The sequence below is a fragment of the Polyodon spathula genome, chromosome 4 (genome assembly GCF_017654505.1).
Source record: "Polyodon spathula isolate WHYD16114869_AA chromosome 4, ASM1765450v1, whole genome shotgun sequence".
NCBI lineage: Eukaryota > Metazoa > Chordata > Actinopteri > Acipenseriformes > Polyodontidae > Polyodon > Polyodon spathula.
Window position 1 is genome coordinate 30,056,347 of NC_054537.1, and position 25,313 is coordinate 30,081,659.

General features: G+C 38.4%; 1 protein-coding gene across 3 annotated transcripts in view; it reads right to left on the reverse strand.

Annotated features, from left to right (window-relative positions):
* Positions 1-8,137: 8,137 nt before the first annotated feature.
* The window catches only part of LOC121314392 (carbonic anhydrase-related protein-like), a 38,343-nt gene continuing 21,167 nt past the window's right edge, over positions 8,138-25,313 (reverse strand). The window contains exons 6-9 of one of the 3 annotated variants that reach the window (XM_041247593.1): positions 23,401-23,449; positions 21,943-22,055; positions 15,076-15,242; positions 8,138-8,620 (exon numbers count right to left, since the gene is read on the reverse strand). In XM_041247593.1, the coding sequence (XP_041103527.1) occupies positions 15,108-15,242; positions 21,943-22,055; positions 23,401-23,449 (297 nt within the window). In that variant the 3' untranslated portion in view covers positions 8,138-8,620; positions 15,076-15,107. Of the gene's footprint in view, positions 8,626-9,204; positions 9,601-15,075; positions 15,243-21,942; positions 22,056-23,400; positions 23,450-25,313 lie in introns of those variants that run through there. The other 2 variants (XM_041247591.1, XM_041247592.1) reach the window with 2 other exon arrangements.

Below are 25,313 nucleotides of genomic sequence, written 5' to 3' on the forward strand. Positions count from 1 at the left end.
CCCCCACCCCGGGAGCATCGGAGCCAATGAGACGCCCCTCCATCGTCCAAGCTGTATGACTCATCCTGCACCCCCTGCGGCAGCGCTTTAACTGGATGAGCCACTCGGGGATACCTTGAGTATAACACTTCATTTACCATTGCATATGTCATATCAGTGATATAGGTCACATTGATACAAGTACCTAATTAATAAAACACATATACGTCAAGATTATTATAACTATGTTTATTTTAACGTTATTTAATAAAAGTGTATGGCAATACATTTATTAAAACTGTTTTCAGGACAGGACTAACTTCAGTGAGTTTAACACATAAAAAAAAAATCTAATTGTATTTGTTTAATCATTTCAATTAGCTGTACCTGACTATGGGCTCTCTTCGTATCACTTTAAGGACTATTTTCAGCAGACTGTTATTCTAAAACACTTAAAAGGGTTTAATTACCTGTAAATTTCAATTAATTAATGAAAACAGGATTTTTAAAAATTAAAAAAAGAAACAGCCCTTTACAAAACACTCATGAAAACAACCCTTAAAATTGAATGAATCTGGCCCTTTAAAACATAGCATATGTCAAGTTGTATAAACTGGATCATTAAACAATTATATACACTGAATTAAACAAAACAGAAAATGAGCCTACATTTGTCCACACCCCACCATTATCAGGATCAAACAGGTCTTTAGCTAGGCACTAAATGTATGCTATTTGTTATGAACTACTGTACAAGAAGCTGGTGTTTCTGTGTAACTCAATAACACAATCCCTGGTCATTACAAAACCAACACATGTGTCAATGATACTTACATGAGGTGTAGCTATGTATAAGTGTACTCCTGCGATATGGAAAACAAACAGTTGATGGCACTGTTACACCCCTTATGTTTTTTCACTTGCATGGCAGTTACAAATGCAATTGGTTCTAACTGGCTCTTTCTTTAAAAGATGATCAACAGTAATACAAATACATAAATAAAGCATCTACCAATGTACGACTATTAAATATAATTATTTACAATGCTGCTCAATAAAAATACTTATGCCTTCACCAATATGCAACTTCTGAATTCTATCAGGTTAAGCATTGAGTGATAGTGGGGGTTAGGGGAGAGTCGGGGGAGGGGTGGTTATGTGTTGTTGCTGCACAGACAATAGCTCCCCATGAGAGCACTCCAATGTTTCCAATGCTCAAGTATTAAAACACATTTAGATCACACTGCATGGTAATGAAATATATAACACTGCTTGTAGTATGTTGAAAGCCCATTTTGATAACCCCTTTTCTTCATTACAACAGTATAATAAACATATCTGCATACATTATAAAGTATGTCCTACATAAATAATAATGTAATAGAACATTTCATATCTTGTCATTCCTTTTCCTTGAAATGATATGATTGCTTTTTTTAAATTTTCTGGACTTACCATTTACTATGTAGTGGATGTATTTGCATTGTGCTGTTTGTTTATTATTGTCTGATGCTTGCTCTGCCTTGGCTGCTGTCAGGATATTGCGAGGCATCATTTCGGAAAGTCCTGTCTGAATAGGTGGGAGATTTGTTTTGCCGCCCCAACACCTCAATCATGTAGCAACGGAGAAACAACCCCACCACTGACTCTGTTGAAAGGTGGGGATTCATTTAAGACTCAGTTATGCCCTGCAGGTTGGTGAATTTTCTTCTATTTGATCCCCGACTCTTCGCGAGGTGGGAGGGTTAAGGGTTAGTAAAAATAGTATTTTATATCATCTACATTTTCAATTCGCTCTACACAAAACAACAGATTCACTGTGCTTCCATTCTGTACTCACTTTATTTTATTTTTACAATAAAATATATATGCTCTGCATATGCAAGTGTTGGGGGTAAGCTTATTGCTTAATGGCAATATGATAAAAGTGGGCATGTATGTTGTATGTTGGTCTTTAAAGAGCTCGGGGGGACCAAACTGAAGAAGGTGGACTGTTTAGCTAAACTTAGGGTTAGCATTTAGCGAACGAGGACGCGAAAGCATTCGCGGTAATAAAACACAAGAAAAATTCCAAGCAAAATCTCGTGGAACCAAAACAAGCCTTTTTCACCCTTCAAAAAGCAGCTCTCGCTTGTTGACTACAAGTGGGTTGAGAAGGGGGAGTGGTTTGCTATCGCCCGACCAAATCTACTCACTTCCAGCTAAAAATCACATCACAAGACGTTCGCAGGACCGGATTTTATAATCAACTTCGAACTTGTCAAAAGCTATCGTGTTTGTTGCACAAGACTGTTTTCTTTTATTATTATTATTATTATTATTATTATTATTATTATTATTATTTATTGCACCAGTTTGAGTTAAATGTTTAATAAAGCAATGGCTATTATTTCTTTAATATGTACAAACAATAAACTCTTTCCTACTCATGCTGAGCTTTGCGTGGGGCAGTGTCTCTTTCAGTGATGGTAAAGCTTTTTACATATATTTTCTTATATTTCTTATCTTTGAAGTAAGCTATGACTACGGTACATTTTTATTTTTTAAGTCCATGGACATACTCGCACATCATCTGTGACGTCACCTACTTCTCTTCGAAGTATTCATTTCTTAAAAGCACAGTGCTCCATTACATTAAACCCTGGGATCCTTCAAGAAGCTGCTTGATGAGATTTTGGGATCAATAAGCTACTAACAACCAAACGAGCAAGATGGGCCGAATGGCCTCCTCTCGTTTGTAAACTTTCTTATGTTCTTATGTTCTAAACTTCAATCAAACTCGAGGCTAGCAAATGTAAACGAACCAGAATACTAATAAAGAACGTATGAATGTTTTAACCACTTTAATGATATTAACTTTTAGTTTTAAACATTTGGTTACTCTCGTAAAGTACTTCAACATATAGGCCTACACAGAAACATTACACGAATCCGAAATTCTTGGCATGTAAGAACGAGCCCCACCGTTCCAGTAGGGAGCACACATTTTAATTTGGCTATACATTGTCAGCATGCCAAGCGGTCCCCTCGAAACATATAAATCCGTGTGGATAACAAAATTACATAATATCTCTAATGGTAGCCTAACTGTCATTTCAGAAGCATCTTTGGGTTTTCGACAGAAGAAATAATAATAATAATAATAATAATAATAATAATAATAATAATAATAATAATACAACTACCCGACTCTGTGTTTTTAAAAAAATCTGCACCGCTCTGGATAGATGTTCCATTCACCTCTTTTTTTTTTTCTTTTTTTTTAATCAGCATTTAAATTTTATAATACTCGCAGAGTTTTTTTGTTAACCGACTTTAAAAAAAAAAAAAAATCTTCCTTCTTTTGCAGTTACTATACAGCCTTGTGCACAACAGGGTTCTGGGCAGCACCCTGCCAGTCGGGTATGAGGATGCTGGCATTGCATGGTGCTGACACAAGCCAGGGCGCGGTATGGAATTTTACAAAAATCATGAAAAAATGTGGCACTCCTTCATAACGGTGACAGAACAATGCAGCACGATGCTGCAGACGTCATGGAAACAAGGTAATTGCCAAGTGTGTGTGTTTTCTTTCAAACGTCTGTATTTTTAAATATTTTACACAATAAAAATAAAAGCATATTATTATTATTATTATTATTATTATTATTAATAATAACATATTGTAACGACCCTGGCGATGGCAGCATCCTGGCGTTGTGTTTGTCTTGTTTGTTACACCCTGTTAAGGTTCCGTGTATTGTTATGTTGTGTTACGTTAGTGTGTGTCTGCGTGAGTGTGTGCGCAGTGGGCGGTTCCCCCGGAGGCTATAAGTAGGAGGGGGCCGGGGAGCCGTGAGCGGGAGAACGCGGGTGAATGTCTGAGCGGCGAGACTGCGAGAGACGGAGAACTGACTGAGTGCTTATCGACGAAGCAGAGTGCGGTGTAAAAGAGAGAGATACAGCCGTTTATTATTTTGGCGTGAACCCCGGCCCAAACAGGGTTCCGTTGTGTTATTAAAAAAAAAAATAAAAGTACGTGGAACCTCATCTGGTCTTCCCCGAGTCTGTCTCATCCCCATAGCACAAAACGCTACAACATGTTTATTGTTATTACTAGTCGTAATAGTTAGATGTAATAGCATTTACTGATATTCAAACTAAACAGTAGTACAACACAGATTTGTATTTTATTTTTTTTCTGCCTTGGCTGTCTTCGCCTGCTTTTTCTTATGTTACCGCTTTGTTTCCGCCCCTTCAAAATGTCACAAATGCTGGCTGGTGATTGGTCAACAGCTGTTTCCACGTTGCTTTCAGTAGTCCCTCCTACTCCTGCGAAACTTCTCTCCGCCCCTTTCGCAGATTGGAAATGGATAGTTTTGATTTTGGGATAAAGAAAATGTGATATGGAAACTAGCGATATTATCGCATAAATACTCTTTCGTAAGAGCGATCAGGGTTTGATTTGGTCCGGCCCATAGTTTCTTTTAGAAATGAAAACTGTTAATATTGAGTTTTTGAAGTTATAAATAATATGTTGAAAAAAAATAAATGCTGCCACCTGAATGTGCTACTCATTAGACTGCTTGAACCACATATGAACCAACAACATGTGATCATCAGACATTTTGATAAATCCTTGACTGCACATGCATGGGTCTGACTGCAAAGCTGTGCCAATTTTGAAGAGCCTCGTAAGATTTATCATCTTTAAATTATACACCTGTGCATGTGGAAAAAGCAGGCACCTGGAAGTTCCAGTGGTTCAAATAATGCAGCAAAGTCATTTTTATGACACTAGACTCGGGGCAGGATCATGGGGACTTGCTTCTTTCTCCTATCAACATCTTTCCTAACTTATTTAAACCTCAGAGAAACTCAGCTACTATGTAACTGTTACTGATGCAATCCCAATTTCAACCTTATCATCCACCTCCCCAAGATCCACTTAACTTGCAGACATTCCCATGATGGGGGGGTGGGGTTGTGTGGCCTTGTTACTCACCAGGTGGATTAGTGTTCTTTATTGTGAGAGCCAAGGGTATGCTTACAAATATAGTGTTATATCCTACTGTGAGGGAAGAAAACGTGCGTAATGGTACCTAAGGTAGACTTAAGTCTACTCATTTAAAATAATCTACTACTTATCACTTTTTATCAGCACTTGGACATTGTGCGTGATATGTGGGTATTGTGAGAGCAGCATTTTGCTCTTTGACACATTCTTTCATAGGTCAGCTTTCTGTGCACTTTATTAGACAGGCTTGTTATTTACATTACATTTGCATTTGAGCTAAGGGGACACAAATTCCTCTCCCTTTGAAACCTGCCTGACAAAGCACCCCTAAATCAGCCAGACATGCCTGTACTATTAATTTATGTCAGCTCAAGAATCAAAACTAGTTTAAAAGGAGGACATCCTTGTGGTATTTTAGCTGTATGGATGGCATTTTGTATCCTTTTGCATAAGTACAGCAGTGACATGCTTGCGTACACACACATCGATATGCTTTTTTTTTTTATCATTTCAGCTTTATTACCATCTGATACATTTTACATCTGAAGTTCATATACATCAAGTGTAAACCTATTTGGAAAAAGAAAACTCACATATTTTATGTTAAACGCTGTTAAATTACAACACCAGCCCCATCTGCTATTTATAGGTTGTTGATGTCAAGGGATCCTAGTTTTCCGCCATTAAAAAAAAATTATATTCTGAGAGAATTATTATTATTATTTTTTTTTTAAATCTGTGTTATTCTGCATAAAGTAAAAGGCTAAAAATGAGTTTTCCCTGCTACATTATAAGAAACACAAACAGTACTACTGGGTAACAGTTAACACAGGTATTTATTGTTGTTCTTGTTCGACTTGAGTCTCTTTATGTTGTAATTTAGTTTATAACTTTAATTATTTTTGAGCTGTAACTGTAACACATGTAAGTCACTTTGGATAAATGCATCTGCTAAATAAATAAATAAAATTGGTTACACTTTCAAATTCTGAGCAAGTTACAAGCTTACCAGCGCCATTAATCAATAAAGCAAACTTTCTATTACTTCAAATATTACAAATAGTTACCTGTTATAAATAATAATAATAATAATAATAATAATAATAATAATAATAATAATAATAATAATAATTAGTTCAACTCATCCAGGCGGCTGATGTTAAAATAGAGCTGCAGCATTCCAACTACAATTGGTCTGACTTTGGAATGGCACCACCTCCCTTCCTCAAAGATCTTGAATTACCGGTTCATCCACTTTGAACAGCGGAACGTCCACTTTCACACACATTTTGACACATCTTTGGCAGTTGTAAAACACTGAAATGATCCAAACAGAGTTTCAGTGTTTTCGATGGCCCTGCTGTTTCAGTCTCACCTTGTTTACGTTTCATTTAATTCAATTTACGTTTAGCGCTTCCCATGTGTTCTACAATGGTCTGCCTATGAGTGTAATCTACAGCCTTACTGCATGAAGTACAAAACAGCACATTACCTTCGGCGTGAAATTCGTCCATGCCAAACTCGATGACCCGATCTCTAGGCTGCTTTTCATGGTTTTTGGCATCTTTGAACAGCTGTTTTAGAATTTACTGTAAAAGATTATTGTACGCAAGGCTTGGAAGGAGTCGGGTTACTCAATACTACTACTCTGCATAAGTACATTAAAAGTTAATGAAATGGTTCTGAAAATCTGTTATATCTTTAAAATAGAACAGGGCTGTTTTTATTCCTTGCTGGATTTGCTCTTGCTCTGCTGACATCTGAACCTGCTGTCTTTCAAAACAACTTTATCAAGTAAGACTGAACCTACTGCCTTTTAATACAACAACTTTATCAAGTAAGACTGTGCCAAAGTGGCAATATTTCCAGGATCATGCCTATAAATGTGTGTGTGTGTTTATATTTTTTGGCCACAACAGAACTGAGGACTATATATATTTATTTTTTTACACTGTGAAATGACTGTACCGTGAGTGTTACATATTACAGATACAATGATACTGAACTTCCTCACTTATTAATTTTGTAATTGATAAAAAAAAAAAAATACTATAAGTGTTTGGTACTGATTATTAACAGATTCACAGCCCAAATAAATTATTTCTTTAGAACCCAGGTTGCTTTATTATAGTGATCCATGACTGAGTAAAATTAGTGTCCCTATCAATTGGTAAGGTTAGGGTTGCATTATCATAGAAAATCTTCTTTTATTCCACAGCAAACGGATTCCTAGGATCCCTGCTGATGTCTATAGATTAGATGCTTCAAATCAAAGTGTCGGGTTTATTATTTTAGAGAAATCTCTTGGGTTTATATCACTAGGTACGAATTATGGATAGTTACCCATTAGATAAAGATATATATAGAAAAAGGTTATATATATATATATACTACAGATATCTACGATCTTATATATATATATATATCTTATATATATATTATAGATAATATATATAATATATATATTATATATCTATATTAGTGTGTGTGTGTGTGTGTGTGTGTGTGTGTGTGCATGTGTTATAGGCATTCAAATTGTGAGACAGATTGAGTTTTTTAATTGGATAGCGTTATAAGGCCCACACAGTTTGTTAAAACAACATTTAGTCAGTAACACCATGGAAACTTGCCTTCCAGGGTTCAAAGGACAACAAGTCTAAACACAGGAAAAGTAAAGAAACCTCAGTAAACACAGGAAGGACTAAGGAAGGATAAGAATAAAAAAACAAAAAAAAAAGTTTAACAAAGTTGACAGTTTATACTATACATCCTACATTTCTAAAGTGAATATATTAGAATTATTATATAACTTATTATATTTACAATAAATATTTTATTTTCAAAACTTTATCATCCCTTTTCAAATATCTTTACACAATCAACAGAGTGTAATAGAAAATCACCTTCAGGAAACAGGTGCTGATATTTTAATAAATAAAAGGTGAAATCAGTTAACACTGCAGTGTAATCCCAGATGCAGGTCTCTAAGTTTCCGCAAAGTTCTAGTTTTATTTCTAATATAATGCACCTGCTTTATAGTTTTAAAAAGACCTATTTATCCTGTAGGTGTATAACGTATGTGTTATTGTAGTACTATTAGTCGTTTTAAAAGATTATCAAAGAAATTTAACAAAAGAAAAGGGAACATGCTCAAACAGCCTATAGATTATTAAAGTTATAAGGTATGTTTTATTAGGTGTAAAGTTGCTTTAACCCAAATAACACATTTAGTAGATCATGAACAGTTATTAACAAAACTGGTTAACTACCTTGAATATTTTATCTATATATTCACACTGGAGGATAAACAGCAGTTTGCATGCAGGGGATGGTCGGATTCAGACCAGCCTAACAACACATTTAGTTTCACAAGTATGATATTCATATTTGTACAGCAGTGATCACACTAAGAAAAATGTATCCTATCTCTACAGTATTTGAAGGGGCGCTATGAGCTTTATGCACTGGCTGTTCATGCCACAGAACCTTTCCACCAGGTCGTAGAACTTGCCCTCAGTCACAGCTGTCTGTCAAGGCTCTATTAATTAGTGGAAACAACACAATACAAGCTTTGTGCTCCAAGCAGAGCAGCCATTCCAAGGGATCCATTTCACATCCAGCGGGACACTTTGGCACCATTGTCTTCTGCTCTGTGAAGAGAAAGGCACATTTATGCTGGAGACATTCTTCCGGAGTGCAGTGCTCTGTCTGTTAATGTTCAATGACAGATGCAAAATAGAGCCAGAGGTTTTAGGGTCTAAGGTTTTGTGGGAAGTTTCTTCAGCACATTAGTGTGGAAAGGGGCGATCCTTTACTTTATTTTATTTGCAAAGACCACTCAAGCACCCTATCACATTATCTCAAGATCCATTTGCCCATCATGGGAATAATTGGCAGAACAATGGCACACCTACAGCACCTTTACAGCACTGCTACTCCAGTGATAGATACAGTACTGCGAGTAGGATAACCAGTGATCCTAGTTTTCCGCAAGATAAAAATAGATACAAATCTGCGTTATTCTGCAATTAAAATAAAAGGCTAAAATTGACTCCCCCCTTCACATAATATAAGATACACTAGCAGTACTACTGAATAACAGTTAACACGGGAAGTATTTATTGGTACACTTTTAAATTCCAAGGAAGTTACCAGATCACCTGTGTCATCAATCACTAGTAAAGAAACTTACCATTTCACTTTAAAAATTACAAATATTTCTGTGTAGTAATAATAAAAAAACAAAAAATAGTATATCTTCGTTTATCTCTGAGTTAGTCTTTGTCATCCAGATGGCTATAGCCAAAATAATTTTCCTGATCTTTAGGGGTGATTTGTATCGTTCTCGGCATCTTTAAAGAAAACCTTTTACAAATTAAAAAAAAGCCTTGCATGTTTTTTGCCCCGCTCGAAGTGTAAGACAAAAAATTCTCCGACAGCGCAGACAATCTGTGTTTTTCCGCGTTATTCTGCAGCAAACAGATTTCTACGATCCCTGATGATAACTACAGTCATAAAAACCATGGTAAACAGGAAAATAAACATAACCAATAAACGTTTTTCTTACCACCAAGTACATCTGGTAGACCCGAGTAAAACCAGTGCCCTGTCCCTCAACACTCTACCTATAGTGGAGGTAAAAACTGCATCATTATACTACATATAACAAATGTTATATTGCTTATATTCATAGGGGACTGTTGCAGGGACACTGCTGTACCAGATTCAGAGAGCTATATTGAGTTTAAATAAGTCACCAGGACATGATGGCTGAAAAGGATGATTATGGAATGATGAAGTGAATCTAAACCAGAAATCTGATATTTCATACCCATAAACATGTTGCTTTTTAATACCCTGGTTTAGCAAGTCATCCAGATAACCCACAGTCCCTTGCCATCTCTGGAGGTCCCCTCTCATTGTGTGAGGTGTGCAAAGATATTCCTGTTCCTGTCAAACAGATTCAGGATACATCTGGATTCTCCATCATTCACTTGAAACATCCTGTCATCTGAAACTTTCCTGGTTTTAGCTGTTTTGTTTATATATCACTTTGTAAGTTTTCGATAAACATGGAATTGTTGTTTTATTTTGAAAGTAAACATCCACTTTTTTTGTATAAATTATGTCCACTATGTTAACAATGAACAGGAAAGGTTAATTTTGCCCATCGATGCTTCTTCGGTTCCTAGTAGTTGATCTCAGAACTTTGTCTAGTTGACTCAGACACCCATCACTCCTTGTGTAAAAGTGTCTCCTACCCTCTGACCCAAGCCTGCCTCCACTCAATTTCCAGCTCTATCCCCTGCGCCTAGTCTCTGTGCTTACAATATTGGCTAGGATTAACTTTTCAAATCTTGTATACAATTGAGCTCAAACTTAGACCCATATTTTTTTTTTATTATATTAATATTTAGCATTTTTCAATGTGGCAGTTTGATTGCCACTTTGTAGACTTTTTAATAAAACCCAATGAAAACTGCAAAGCTATCTCCAGCTATACATTTTGATGTATTCTGATTTTAATAGTGGTACTATTAACTTTGTACAACTGATAAGTCAGGAAGAGGAATGTAAACCAGGCTATACTGTATATATACTGTACTGTTTCACCAAACAAATATTCCTGGTTTTGGATGCTTGTTAGGTTTTTTTTTTTCCATTATATTTCTATCAAAGCACGCTAATTCAGAGAAAAAAAAAAAAACTTTTAAATTAAAATAATATTTGTATTATTGGATTTGTTTTGAATTTTTTGCATCCAATGTCACAGCAATATGATTTTTATCAGACCACTGATTTCCCTGATTTGACTGATTGGCACCAGTATGAAAAGCTTACAAGTAATTGTGTGATCCTGCACAGTGTACATGACAGGGTCTGCCAATTTTTGTTCCTGAACAGGTTTAAAAAAAAAAAAAAAAAAAAAAAAAAACATGCGCTTTGTTGGATAAGCCCTCTGGGTGACAGCTGTTAAAACTGAATATAACAGGGCATCTCAATTCAGCTGTGTGTTTTTTATTTTAAAATAGTTAGAAATTTGTATTGATGTCATGTGTATGTACAGTATGTTCAGTTAGAAATTATTATGTGTATGTTATGTTAAAAGACTTCACAGAAACAGGTGGTATAATTTTATAAAAACTGAAATGGGAAATCGTTGTTGGAGCCCTGTAGTATAACCTAGGGACCCTTAGAGGTAAATGCAAAGACACATTTTCTGAGAGGAATACATCATTTGCAACAACATAAAACTGTCAAAAACAGTTTTATTGGAAGCTGTTGAATTAGCATTCAGATTAGTTTCTTGTTAGTTTTAGACAGTTCAAAATATTCTTTATACTATTACTCTGAGGCCAACAGAGTTGCCAACTAGGATCCCACAGATTTATTTGTTTATTTAGCAGACACCTTTATCCAAGGTGACTTACAGAGACTGCGGTGTGTGAACTATGCATCAGCTGCGGAGTAACCTACAACAACGTCTCACCCGAAAGGAGGTTAAGTGACTTGCTCAGGGTCACACAGTGAGTCAGTGAGTGAGCCGGGATTTGGACCGGAGCTCTCCTGGTTACAAGTCCTTTTCTTTAACCACTGGACCACTTCGCTACTGCCACTTGGACTCTGAGAGTTCCATACTGGAGCAAAATAAATCAGAACCACCACGTAAACATCATATAAAGGCCCAGATCTTTACCACTGTATAAAGAGCCAGGCAATTACTGCCTTTACACATTGCCTTCTATTGCACCCTAATTTACACTGCAGGTGCTGCCTTATTGCCTTGTATTGCACTCCCTAATTTACACTGCAGGTCTTGTTTCCTGTATCTGTTACACTGTTCCTGTAAAAGGTTGATATTCATCTGAGTCGAATATGAAGGTAAAAATGCTTCTTAAATATGGGATTGTGGAGGGGTGCCCCCACCCCTCTGCATATTTTGTGTGTTATGTTGTGTGTGGTGTGTTAATGCTGGTGTATATGTATTGGTGCATGGGATATAATTGGGTTATGTAGCACGAGGGTTGTAATATGTATTTAGGCACGGGGGTTGCATAATCACTTCAAGTGCAGATAAAATTTGTATTAGTATGTGAGCACGGGGATTGTGCAAATTAGTTCACGTGCTGGGATTCAAGTGAATAATTAATAAGCAATTGAATCCCGGCACAACTGTACATACAGATGCACATTTTCCTCACTCTGGGTTGTGTGTTCGAGAGTGGAGAACGGGAGAGAGACAGAGGAGGAAGAATTTAAATATAAAAGAATAACAATTGCTATTCATGTTGGAAGCTCCAGCACGGTACTTTTTTGTTTTGGTTTCATCTGTTTTTCTGTCTATTAGTTTTGGCCACCGCGCCGTTTGTTTTATTCAGTGTTTTTGTTTTGTTCAACCTTTTATTTTCTGTTTTACAATAAACCGATGCATTTCACCCTCAGTGCTGTGTGTTCTTCCAGGTCTGACGTCACCACCAGCCAGCCTGATCACAGGGATGGATGGGTAAAGATGGGTGTTATGCGCAGCTAAAAAAAATGTTAAAAGCCTTTAAGAATATGGCTAAATGTTTAAAGTTACTGTCTGTATGTGTAAAATAAGAAACACACGGTTTTGAACAAGGGCATGAGCTAGGCACATGCTATTAATGTGTCCCCAAGATACCACTAAAATAGAAGGACCTCCTTCTGCAATGTCCTAGTTTGCTTTAAATTAGGCTGGTACTCAGAATATCAGTTAATGCAGGTAAAATGTTTCTTTAAACATCAGGAGACCCCTATGTCCTACTTTCAATAATTACTAGCTAAAAAGAAGCAAGTCAAGGTTATTAGATATTGTTATCCTGTTCAGTATAATTCAATTTTTAAAACAGTACTGGGAGCTGCTGCATCCAGTTTAGGACCCCCTTTTATATTAATAAAAACAATTCAAGTGAGTCGTTTGTACTGGGATTGCAAGTCACCTCACCCGGGACTGGAGGGATGCCTTGTGGTGTACTAAGTGCCCTCTTATATCAGCCATTAAACAAGGCTCTTCTCTAAGTGTGTTGCGTTACGAATATGTCCAATCAGCCTGATCACTGTCTTGAGCATGAGCTTTGTTTCTGCCTTGCAGGTAACCCACCACCAGCACACTACAAAATTCTTCTGACATTCTAGCTTATTGAACCCAGAAGTACACTGATGTAAGCACAAACAGAACTGGCTGGAAGTGGGCACATGAGGTGGATGTTGCAAATATATGCACCCAGAAGCACTAACGAATTTCACCCAATCAGAGAAACAAGGATGTTTGTGCACCAATGATATATTCATTTATATATTCATTATGCAGGTATCGGAAGAGAGGTATAGGTACAGGAAGGAAGTTCTACCTCAAGGGCTTCTTTCTGCAGCAATACACCAAAAGCAACAATGTAGCACGGGACAAATTCCAACCAGAGGCAAACTAATACAGGATATTGACACTTACAAGAATTAAGGCCCTGCAGACCTTTACAGAATTTTTTGTCCATTTTTTAAAAAGCTGTGAGCATCATTTATTTGTCTCTGTGGGGAATTATCCTGTGTATGCATCACAGTTATTCATTTGAAAAGCATGCCCCAGATTTCATACTCTGAGTCTGTTAGTTGTGCTCCAGTTAACAAAAAAATACTCTGCCCCAAGCAGTCACCTACAGCATTAACTCTCATCCAGCTGTTAGCTAATAGAAAGGAAAAGCTAGAAAAAATAATTTTACGTTAAAATAAGTAAACCTTCTAATAAATGTAGCATAAGGGCAGGGCAAGAGTGAAGGTGAAAGCTATATAGATGATTGCCTATGGCAGCAAATAAAGGGGCGCAAAAATAGAATTAGAATTATGTTGTTTTTCTTTCTTTTGGACTTGCATGCATATCATGCACAGACCAGCTTTACTAAAGCATGCCAGAGAAAGAGAGAGAGAGGATGTGAGACCTGAGACAGGAAGAGGAAGTGACAGTGCACAGGGCTCAAAGCAGTAGCTTAATAAAAGGCAGCAGTTACTGTGTAAATATATAAGCTGTTTGATATTTACTACTATACCAACAGGCCACTGCAGGCGTTTATTTTACATCTGGTGTTTATAGGAGACAGGCAAAGATAGCTGTGTTGTATGAAATGATTTTGCTTGTTAGCTGATGTTGTAATACAGTATATTTACTAAGCACAAATATTGATCACTTATGGGTATTTGTGTCTGCATAAAATCTGGCTAAACTTTACTGCTTTACTCATGGGTACATGTATATTGTGTCCAATCATGATGGCTTAACCTTTATTGGGATTAAAGGGTTAAGATTTTTTTGTAGCCTGAGACATCCTACTGACTCGGTCTCTTCTGAACATCCACATGAAGAGATCGATATGTGGCAGGTTTAAATTTGTTCTTGCTAATATTTCATTATCCACTTAATATGCCTTCTAACTAACCATGTAGATGTAATAAGGTTTACATTTTGTTTAGTTGATTGTCCTTTTTTATATAAAGTCTGGTAAGATTAGACAAGTTTGGTAAATGTGTTGGTGATAGGCTTACATCCCAATAAAACTATGTGCAGAATGTGGTCAGACTCTAATTGAATAATTGAGTGCCACTGAGACTGTCCACATGGATATATGAGAAGCTCAGTCAAGACCCTTTGTTCTCCAGTCAGGATGAGTACGTTTTGTCAAACTTACAGGTTGTATAGACCTTATCCCCCAAATTCTCTGATTTGATTAAGGAATGGTTAGTTTGTAGATTGCACATTAACCCCCACACGTTGGAAAACGGTCTCTCCTGGTAACCTGGGGTCCAACCGGATGCTGTAGTTTATTCTAGGAACATGTTACAGGCAGGCCCCAAGCCTCCTCTTTCATTATATTGAGTTCCTAGCTCTTTCCGTTTTCAAGTTACAGGCACTTTAACAGCCCTACAGATTTGCAAATGGACCCCAGGTTACCTTATGATGGTCAACAATATAATATATTTGAAAAATATGATACTAAATACAAAAAATATGATATTTGTGATGATCATCAGGAATATGGTTCCCAAAAGTTAAATATTATAGCATAAAAGAAAACCCACAAAATGCATACCTGTGTACCAGAACTCTAAATTCAGAGTGACTCTACTGGAAAGCAGCTCTGATGATTCTGTCACTGAGAGGTTGGGTTGGTCTGAAATTATCTCCTAACAGCCCATCACTCCCTTCAGGGAGCTCTGCACCTTTTATATGGGATCTTAGCCTTCGAAACTCCTCGATCTGTAATTATGGAAATGAGACAAAAAATACATGTCAGTCTGGCCAAGCACAGCTTAAATTATTTTAATGCATCCCTTCAATAGATGTGCACAACAGTAGTTAAGTGTTTGGTGAACTTTAATGGACCACAGTATTGTTCATTCAATTTAGTGAAAACATTCTCAATCAAAAAATATAATATATATTATTATATTATATCTATATATTATTATTGTATATATAGTCTATTACATCAGACATATATATATACACTGTTATTCAATGTGTTGAAATTTAAACACCATACGGTTGGTCGAGACATACTTTCCGTCGTGTCCAACTAAGGCATCTGTGACTCTTCAAGCCAACTTGGATTTATGGATAAATGGAGAAGTCAGTAACAAGTGAAAATACGACTTCGTATAATAAAACAAGTTCATTGTGGAACCAAAATTAATGTACTTGTTTAGAATAGCCAACCGTCAGTATGAAAGGTGACAAGTAGACATTATTTGTAGTTGTAACATTTGGGACACGGGGAACAATGTTTAAGTGACTTCAACCCACCTCGGATGGTAGAGTATCAGTGCACGGGCTGACATGGGTTTTAACGTTCAAGTTATGAAATTGCTTAAGCACAATGTCAAGGTGTCAGGGCCAAGGAGGGTTCCTGACGATTGTTCACCACAGGATGCAAGCCGCAACGGTAGGCCGATCTTTAGTGGTCATCACAGGGTAAGGCACAAAAACCAGGTGGTCGATTACCACATTGTAATTATTTGCTACCCTCTCTATTCACTTGCCCACAAAATGCATACTGACCTCTAAATTCATGGCAAGTTCAGTATATATTGAGGTTTAAGCAATGTCACTCCTATATAGCCCGTATCCGCAGGTCCTCAAAGTGTAGAGCTGGCGTTGAGACTCTAAATACATGTCAGTCAGGCCAAGCACAGCTCCCGTTATTTAAATGGTTTCCTCCACCAGGCTGTGCACAACAGTAGTTAATTGTATGGTGAACTTTAATGGACCTTAGTATTGTTCAGGGAATTTAGTGTAAGTAGTCCTTAGGTGGTCCTTCTCCAGTTACAAATTTGATTGTGGTAGCCAACCATCTGTATGAAAGGTGACCAGTACAGTGGACCACACAGGAAAAACGGGTAAGGCGCCTTCTGTAGCGCATTGTTACAGTCCTTTGGAATTAATACCAGTCCTTTTGTTCGTTGGGTTCCTTTAGCACCCTCTGCTGGGTAATACGGTAAACTGCAGCCTTAATAAGTCTGGGTCTTAATTAACCCTCCAGACTGCTTTAATACTTCAGGGTCACACAGACCGAAAAATAAAAATAGCATGCCTTTGTATGTGCAGCCAGTCTGAATTAAATTAAAACACAGTCCATTAAATTAGGCTGTTGCACAAAACGAACCACGGGAAAAAGAACAGTCCATTCAGAACAGGCAGTTATGCTCTCAGTGTGTGCACACACTACACACTGATATAAACCTGCCTGTTTAAACAAGTCCAGTTTGGCATATCATTAGTCCTGCTGTATTAAACAGGGAACGCTGCACACAGCAGATAAATAAACAACAACATAGCACAGTCACAGTGTAATTTGGCCTTTCTAGTATTTTAAAACAGGTGCCACACAGAACGCTGTCTTCCTTTCACAACCAAGCCCAATAGCAAACGCTGTTTAGTATAGGGTCTGGGTTACTCACGGTGAGGACCTTTTAGTGCGAGTGTACCAGCTTAACTTCATTCCAGACTGCATATGCTTTGCAGCTTCCTCCGGCAAGACCAAATAAAAGCCCTACTCGCCTTGTATTTGTTTCTGTCTTTCCACAATACTCTCCAACTCGATCACTTGTTTCCATATTTTTCTCCATAGAAACACCGTTACACTTGATTGTGTTCCGTTGTTCAATATGCCACTTATTAATTTGAACATAGAAAACACCACTCTATAGTTCAAACTTGTTGTTTCGTTACCAAGAGTTTTCGAAGCCAGACTCTCCAACATCTAACTCCTCACTCTTGCACACCTTCTTTATACTCTCCTCACGTGTATTGTCCTCCTTTTAAACCTGACTCAATTCCCACGGACAGATCACCTGACTCTACCGCTCAGGATTATGGGGATTGGAGTTTCTTACCCCTCCCGTCTTACAGTGTACACTGTTGTCTTCTAGAAACAAACGTCTTTCTAGTTTTGAGGACAGGGGCCAGAAATCAAAATCCCCCCACTTCGGAAAACTTCTCTGTGTGCTCAAAACTGCCCGTTCGTTACATATCCTTCTCACCAACTCAGACCTACCTGGTCGAGCAGCCTTCTTACCCCAACAATGCTCTTCTTTTCTCATTGTGGGTGGGGCTGTTGAAGCCCCATCGGCCTCTATCATACACCCAGTGTATTGAGAGTCTCCACAGTAGCTCTCTGTCCTTGTGGTCATTTGGTTTTTCCCTTAAACCAAATTTCCCTGTTGTCCCTTCCTGGGACTTGCTTTCTGAGGACAGCTCCGTCCCTAACCCCAGTCCCAGTCTTGCTTCTGGTACCGTTTGCAATGCTCCAGGATGTTGTTGCATTGGCATCACTTGTAGCTTCAACACCAATGGCTGTGCAGGGTCATCTAATAGTGGATAAGCTGTTCCTTGTTCTGGCCACTAGCTGCCAGGCTGACAGCGTCGTAGTGTCCTCCAGCTGGGGAATCTCTGGTAGCAATCTCTCTGTCCCTAGTATCTCCTCCTGTTCTCTTGCTGGTGCAGTTGACCACAACCCGTGGTATTGCTTCCAAGGTTGTGTCACCAGTTCCACTGTCGACAGTAGTGCCGGACCCTGTAGTAATGGGATTTCTGGCAGTGGGAACACCAAAAGCTTTAACGCCTGCTGCAATATTAGCCCATCGTTATATAAGGACTCTGATTCCTCAGTTTTACCAGAAGGTGGTTCCTCCCTCTCTGGCTCACAGAGAGGTAGCTCCTCTGGTGGTGAAGATCTTGGTAGCTCTTCTGTCCCTGCTGGCGGAAGCGGTGGTAGCATGTTATCTACCTTTACTTCTAATGACTGGCATACCTCTTCTCCAGTCCCTAGAGTTTGTTGTGGTTTACCTCCAGTCTCAGGAGATTGTGGGGAATCTCCTACATTATCTGGCAATTGCAGGGGTTCTCCAGTTGCTGGAGACAAGCACAGCTCTCCTTCCGTCGCTGTGCTCTCAGGCATGCAGGTCAGTCGCTTCCACCTTTGCCCCCCCAAAAAATTTCTACATTTTTGGGGCTCCTGCTCCTTCTGAAGGGGGTCCTCCCCATCCATCCGTGGGGTTCCAGCAGATAGGATTGCAGCTCCTGCTCCTTCTGAAGGGGGTCCTCTCCCTCTGTCCTTGGGGTTACCGACAGATAAGATTGCAGCTCCTGCTCTTGGAGCAAGTACGATAGGAGCTTCCTCGCTTATCGGTTCCTTTGGAAGGGGTTCCTCCCTCCTTATTCTTGGTGTCTCCGGAATGTAGTCCTCCCATGGGGTTGGAGGTGGAACCAGTAGGTATTCTCCCTCTGCTGGTGGAGGTTGGAGTGACAAGCAGTCCTCCCACTGCGGTGGAGGTGGAACCAGCAGGCATTCTCCCTCTGCTGGTGGGTACCTGGGCTTTGGACGTTCGGCCTTCCCCTTCTTGGGTTGTGGACGCACTGCCTCCCCTCTCTTGGGCTGTGGACGCACCGACTCCCCCCTCTTGGGCTGTGGATGTTCGGGCTCCTCCCACTCAGGCACAGGCCATCAGCTCCTCCCTCACAGGATTGCAGGTAATGGGTTCTTGACCTGACAGTTGGTTTCATCCACCATGTATCTCCCACAGATGAGACAAAAGACTGTACCACTTTCTACCAGCCTGATTTGTTCCTCCAGCCTCTTGCCTTCTTGTATCCCAGCTGTCCCGCTTGTCTCGGGCTGGATCTTTTGCAGTAGGGGTCCTTCTCCCTCTTCCAGTAGCTCCTTCACTGGCTGCTGTCGATCAACCCCTACTTTCTCCTGGCAACTACCCTCCAGCATTGGAAACGGAGGCACTTCCTGTGGCGGTAGGTCACTCTGATTGGTCCTCAACAGCGCCTTTGGTGGCTGTTGCTGGACAGTTGCAGTGCACACTTCCCTCCTACATAGGGTTTCAGGCTTCCGTGGTAGCTGCCCTGTTTTGCCTTGCCTCAGCAGTGCCTTCAGTGGCTGCTGAGGATTGTGCACGCCTTCACGTTTCTTTTGGGCTCTTCTAGCCCCTTCGTTACCTCAGGTAGTGGACATGTCACCTCCTGTCCGTACTCACCACAGGAGTAAGCCTGAGGTGCCCCCTCATGGACTCGGCTGTACTGCTTCTCCATTATTTCCAGAAAGGTTTGTTAGCGATCGCTTCAGGCGAAGATTGTCATATTGCAGTCATTTCCACTGAGTCTTGGGTGTTGCCTGGAGAAAAAGCAGCAAATACTCTGTGGTACAATCATCAAAATGATTTGTCTCCGTCTTCACCCACAGTAGAGTCCTGGGGTCAGAGATCGATTTTTCTGCGATCTCCATTGCTGTCTGTTGTGTCACTCTTTCGCTATACTATTTTGACATGAGCACTTTAGTTTAGCTTCAGTTTGGTATCCCACCTCTTACACCATATGTGAACGATAAGTTCCGAATTTGATTGTGGTAGCCAACCGTCAGTATGAAAGGTGACACAAGTAGACAGAAGTTTGGGTTGAAAATAAGGCACTTTTATTGCTGAAGCAATTATTTTCAAGTAAACACCTTTGTAATGAAAATAACAAAACAAAACAAACCCTGCCTGTTCAACTCACTTCTTCAACCCTTTCTATTCACTTGCCCAAGCTGACCTCATGGCAAGTTCAGTATATATTGCTTTAAGCAATGTCACATGCAATCCGCGGTTCCTCCAGCGACTGCTAACAAAGTGTAGAGCTGGCGTTGGCTCTATAATCCACCAGGTAAGTCCTGTGTTTCTTTACAAAGTTTCTCCACCAGGCCATGGTGTAATTGTATTTGTAGCCTTATATTCCAGGCAACAGGTAAGTAGTCCTTAGGTGTTCCTTCTCCACATCAGTACAGTGGACCACACGGGAAAAACGGGTAAGGTGCCTTCTGTAGCGCACTATTACAGTCCTTTGGAATTAATGCAGTCCTTGTGTTCGTTAGGTTCCTTTAGCACCCTCTGCTCGGTAACACCGTAAACTGCAGCCTGCTACTTGGCTGCCGTCTGGCTGAATAACAATAAAACACTTTGCCGTTTGTGATCATTGTGTGTTTGTGAGTCTCTTTTTAACAAAGCAAAAACTCTTTTTCCACAAACACAAATGAGTCTGGGTCTTAACTAACCCTCCAGACTGCTTTAATATTTCAGGGTCACACAGACCGAAAAATAAAATAGTGTGCCTTTGTAATCTCGTCTGTGCAACCAGCTTGAAATAAATTAAAACACAGTCCATTAAATTAGGCTGTTGCATAAAACAAACTACGAGAAAAAGAACAGTCCATTCAGAACAGGCAGTTATGCTCTCAGTGTGTGCACACACTACACACTGATATAAACCTGCCTGTTTAAACAAGTCCAGTTTGGCATATCATTAGTCCTGCTGTATTAAACAGGGAACGCTGCACACAGCAGATAAATAAACAACAACATAGCACAGTCACGGTGTTATTTTGGCCTACTAGTATTCTAAAACATAAAAATAATTAAACAATTAACACAAATATAAACGTGCAATCTCACATGGTTTTTGGCAGGGAGGATTTTAACCCCCTCCCTGCCGTATTACTATATATATATATATATATATATATATATATATATATATATATATATATATATATATATATCATAAACTTAAGACATCAGAGAACCAAAGCATTTGAAATGATCACCAACCCCCTACTTCAAGCACAACAAAGATATCTTGGAAACCAATATTTAACAAGCAGATCAGTACACCTGATCAGCTGGAAGCTAAATATTATATCTTTATTGGTGCCTAAGTTCATAGTTACTGAGTAATAAATATAAAATCTCCAAGGGTAATTCATTATTGTGACAAAATGTACATCTGTGCTACTATTTTGTTTTTGTTTTTGTTTTTTGTTTTTTTTAAGATAAACATGTCTGTCTCCCTTAGGGAATACACGAAGACCTTCATATTAGATTTGAACTTTGATTGTATCACAGAACCTCCATCAGTTAATATCAGTGTATACGAGTTCTCTTTCAGTGCTTCCCAGAAATATGAAATAATTCGGGCAAGATTGCAGTCAGACTGCTGAAGAGTTCAAGGAAAACAACTCCATTCAAAACTGCAAGATGGCAAGTGCAGTCTCGGAAAAATAAGCAATTTTCTTGAGTATGCCCCTATTGCAAGTAACCTTGGTCAAGAGTAATCAAACGGCATTTAACCACTTTAACAATAACAACAAATAGAGCGTTCTTTTTTCTCTTTTCTTTGCTCCAGCGATCTGTTAAAATAAACACGATAAAAGCTTCCTGTCACTTATTCCATGTGCATCCTTTGTTTCATTTTTACTAAAGTGGGGAATAACTCAAACAGCAGTAACCTTTATTGAAAGCGATGCATTACTCAGAATTCTAAAGAGATTCCTCATGCGCAGAAACAGACACAGTATATGTACCCAGTGCTGCCTTTGAGTCACTCCAATTGAACTTGGGGAGGGTAAAGACAGTGTGTTTACCTGAATCTGGGACACAGTCAAAGGGTAGCGGTATAAAATCCAAGTGACATTTTCACTGCAAGGGGGCATGGTGAGGGAGCCCTCATACACCCAGTAATCTCGAAGAAGAGGATCTAAAAGAACAACAAACATATACAGTTCAAAACGAAACCTGCTGAATAATGTTACGTTAACATACTGAATGACATACCGCATGTAAATACAGTATAATCGTAAATCTCGAAAAACTACTCACTTCTAAATCTTTTGTAGTCATTTTTGTATTACTTTAGTATAAATACATGTTAATTTGGATTCATATGTTGTTTTTTTCTGACTTTATGTGAACGAAAAGACACACATTTGCCCGTTTTCCCTTTGGAAATAGTGATATTTTGAAATATCACTGTCCTGGTCACAAAAGCAAAGTTTGTGGGGAATAATAGCCATTTTCTATACTTTTGAGGCATAAGCAATTAGGAAATAACACTTACTACCCAGGAACAAAAAAATAATAATGATTGTTACACGGTGTAATGTGTACGAACTCGAATCCCCAAAGACTATCATTGAGTTAGAAAGGAGCCTTGTTTGCGAATGGTATCAAGCTTTTCAGGGTAAAACTCAAGCCTGTTTGCAGGTCGAAACACTAAGAAGCCTTTGAAGCTCTTCTAAGAATGCAGCGCCTGACTGCAGTATTGTTGTGCAGCTTGTCGCCACAGCTTGACAGAGAACCCTGATTAAATTTGAAATAAATCATTAAACATTTTGTTTCTGTATAAAACCTGTGACCAAGGTGGCTTTTCTTATCTCAGCTAAAACTAAACACCAAAGAGTTAATTTGCCAGATGTAGACAGCTGGGAGAAGCTAAATATCTTTACTGAATCTTTAGTCCTTTACTGCTGAAAGTGTAGAAAGTTCAATGATCAAGATTAGTAAGGTGTGTTCCACCAAGAGACATTATGCCGGGACAAAACATATAGTGTTAGTTACTTACAGTATTGTTCCTGATGCAGGAATCCTCCCTATGGGGCACAGCACACTTTTGCTTAGCTTAGTGTTTATTTATAACTTCTGTGACGTTTTACTGTGTAATTGAAGAAGTCTGTAAATATTTAAGAATAGACCTGACACCTCAGTGGCGGTACAAAGAAACCCTTTGTTTCTCAAATCCAAGAGCCTTTCGCAAGGTTTTACAACAAAACACAGCAATTTGTGTGGTTACGGTATACCTAAAACTCTAAACTGACATAGATTCAGGGGAAAACAGATTAAAGTTTGCATAATTGATTAGCGGAATGTGGGCTGAAATGAAAATGAAATCCCTGGCTCTTAAGAACACAGCTTAATTAGTTAATCAGACAAGTCAAGTGGCTGGACTTTGCCAGCAGGGTAGAGTGCAGGAGATTGTTGGTAGGTTATGGAAAAATGTTAGAAAAACATTCTGCTTGAATGCTACATAAGCAAATCACACTTACCAGGCAGCAGAGTGTTCGGATTAAAACATGGAATGATTTTTGTCTTCCCCTGCCGAAATTTAAAAAAGCATGTTTACACAGCAGTGCAGGCTGAAACTATGAGTCCCACAGTACATGGACTGTATGCCCTGTTCTTCTACTGAAGAACTTGAAATTCTATTGCAACTTCATACTCAAATTCTAAACATTGGCTTGGTAAGGACACATTTCAGACACAGTGAAGACAATGCTGTGCAACAGTGATCATTTAAAAACATTGCATTTCAGCAATCTAAAGAAGCCTTCACTTGTCATATGATTTGCCTCTTTTTTCTGTACCAATGCACATAAAAATGATATTGTAGTAAATCATATGTACAGTGAGGTGATCCTCAGGTTATCGTTCAAACGCCCGTTCCCTGCACAGTACCTTTATCTATATACACTATATAATGAAATGATACACAGAAATCACCTTGCATGTACTAAGACTAAAAAGAAAATAAGCCTATAAAGGAAATTATATCTCCTTAAAAAGTAAATATTGACTTTCTCAGCATGAAATTTGCATTACACAGGGAATCTAAGGAGTATAAAATCCAGATCATAAAAGCATAAACATGACATGGTCAAATGAATATGTGCAGATTTAAAAGGCACCATTGCAACTGAGACCTGCATTTAACAACCTTGGAAACAACATATAATGGCTATTGGTCGCTCTTTATTTAAAGGGGCTAAATACCCTTCACTTTTTTTGACAATTGCCACAAGACAAGGGAGCAAATGCATTGCAGAAGCAGAGGGCTTAAACCTAGCTCTGCACCGCAAGGAGCAGATCTTTCAGCACAGACCCCTTAGTAATTACTGTGTAATACTGTCTCTATACCTTTATTTCTTTTTTTGTTTGTTTGTTTGTTTTATGTGTGAAAAACACATGGTTTTCCATTATTGCTAATTTTGTTAGAATTTTAAACTTTGTTAATCCATTTTTGGCGGTCTGATTTGTGATAAACTTTATTGCTTGATCTTTTTATATTGCTTTTCTTAAATCATGTAATGACTTTACATCCTTTTCATTGTCTTTATTTTCCAGATATAAAGGTATAGCACAAATCATCTACACAAATTCAGGCATGCTATGAAAAGATATTGCTTATATTCCACCTGGCACAAGATGGAAACAGGTCACATGACATTCACATAACAACATTAACCATGCCTTTGTTATAGGAGAAGATTGCTAGTAAGTAGGGTTATGATCAGAGCTATGTTTGTTCAATACTCATTTCTAGTTTTTAGATTTTATTTATGATAAACAAAATAATGTTATTTATTTCTGGGGCCAGTTTCACAAAACACTTCCAGATAGCAGTATTTAGCAGTAATGTATTTAATTGCTACTTAATACATTTATTGTATTATTTCTTATACAATTAGAGACTCCCTAAATGTGGTGAATTAACTTATGTTATAAAATGGCATGGCTAAATTAAACATAGTCATTGGCTGAACAAGGTCACACGCAGTAAGCCTGTCTGTGATGTCATAGAGCAACACTAATATTCCTAACACGTAATACAATAAAAGCAGAATAGCCCACACCAGAATGTGCAGTAAGAGAGTTCTTACCACACCCCTAGGGTGCTTGAAGACATATGCAATAAGAATTGTCTTGTAATGTTGTTTTATGAGACCAGATATTTTTTGTTCTAGTTAGAAGCTTGCTAAGGATTTGTGAAATTAAATGGTTACAGGCTGGCTTCATTAAATACAGTGTCATATTCCTAGTAAGTGTATATCTAATTTTCTTCTAAAGATATAACCAGCATTTCATCACCTTATCTCTAATCTGCTTTTATTCATACCATGAATGTGTGTTTCTAAATGTTGTCATTCAACACAAACACCACAGAATTCAGAGAATCCATGGT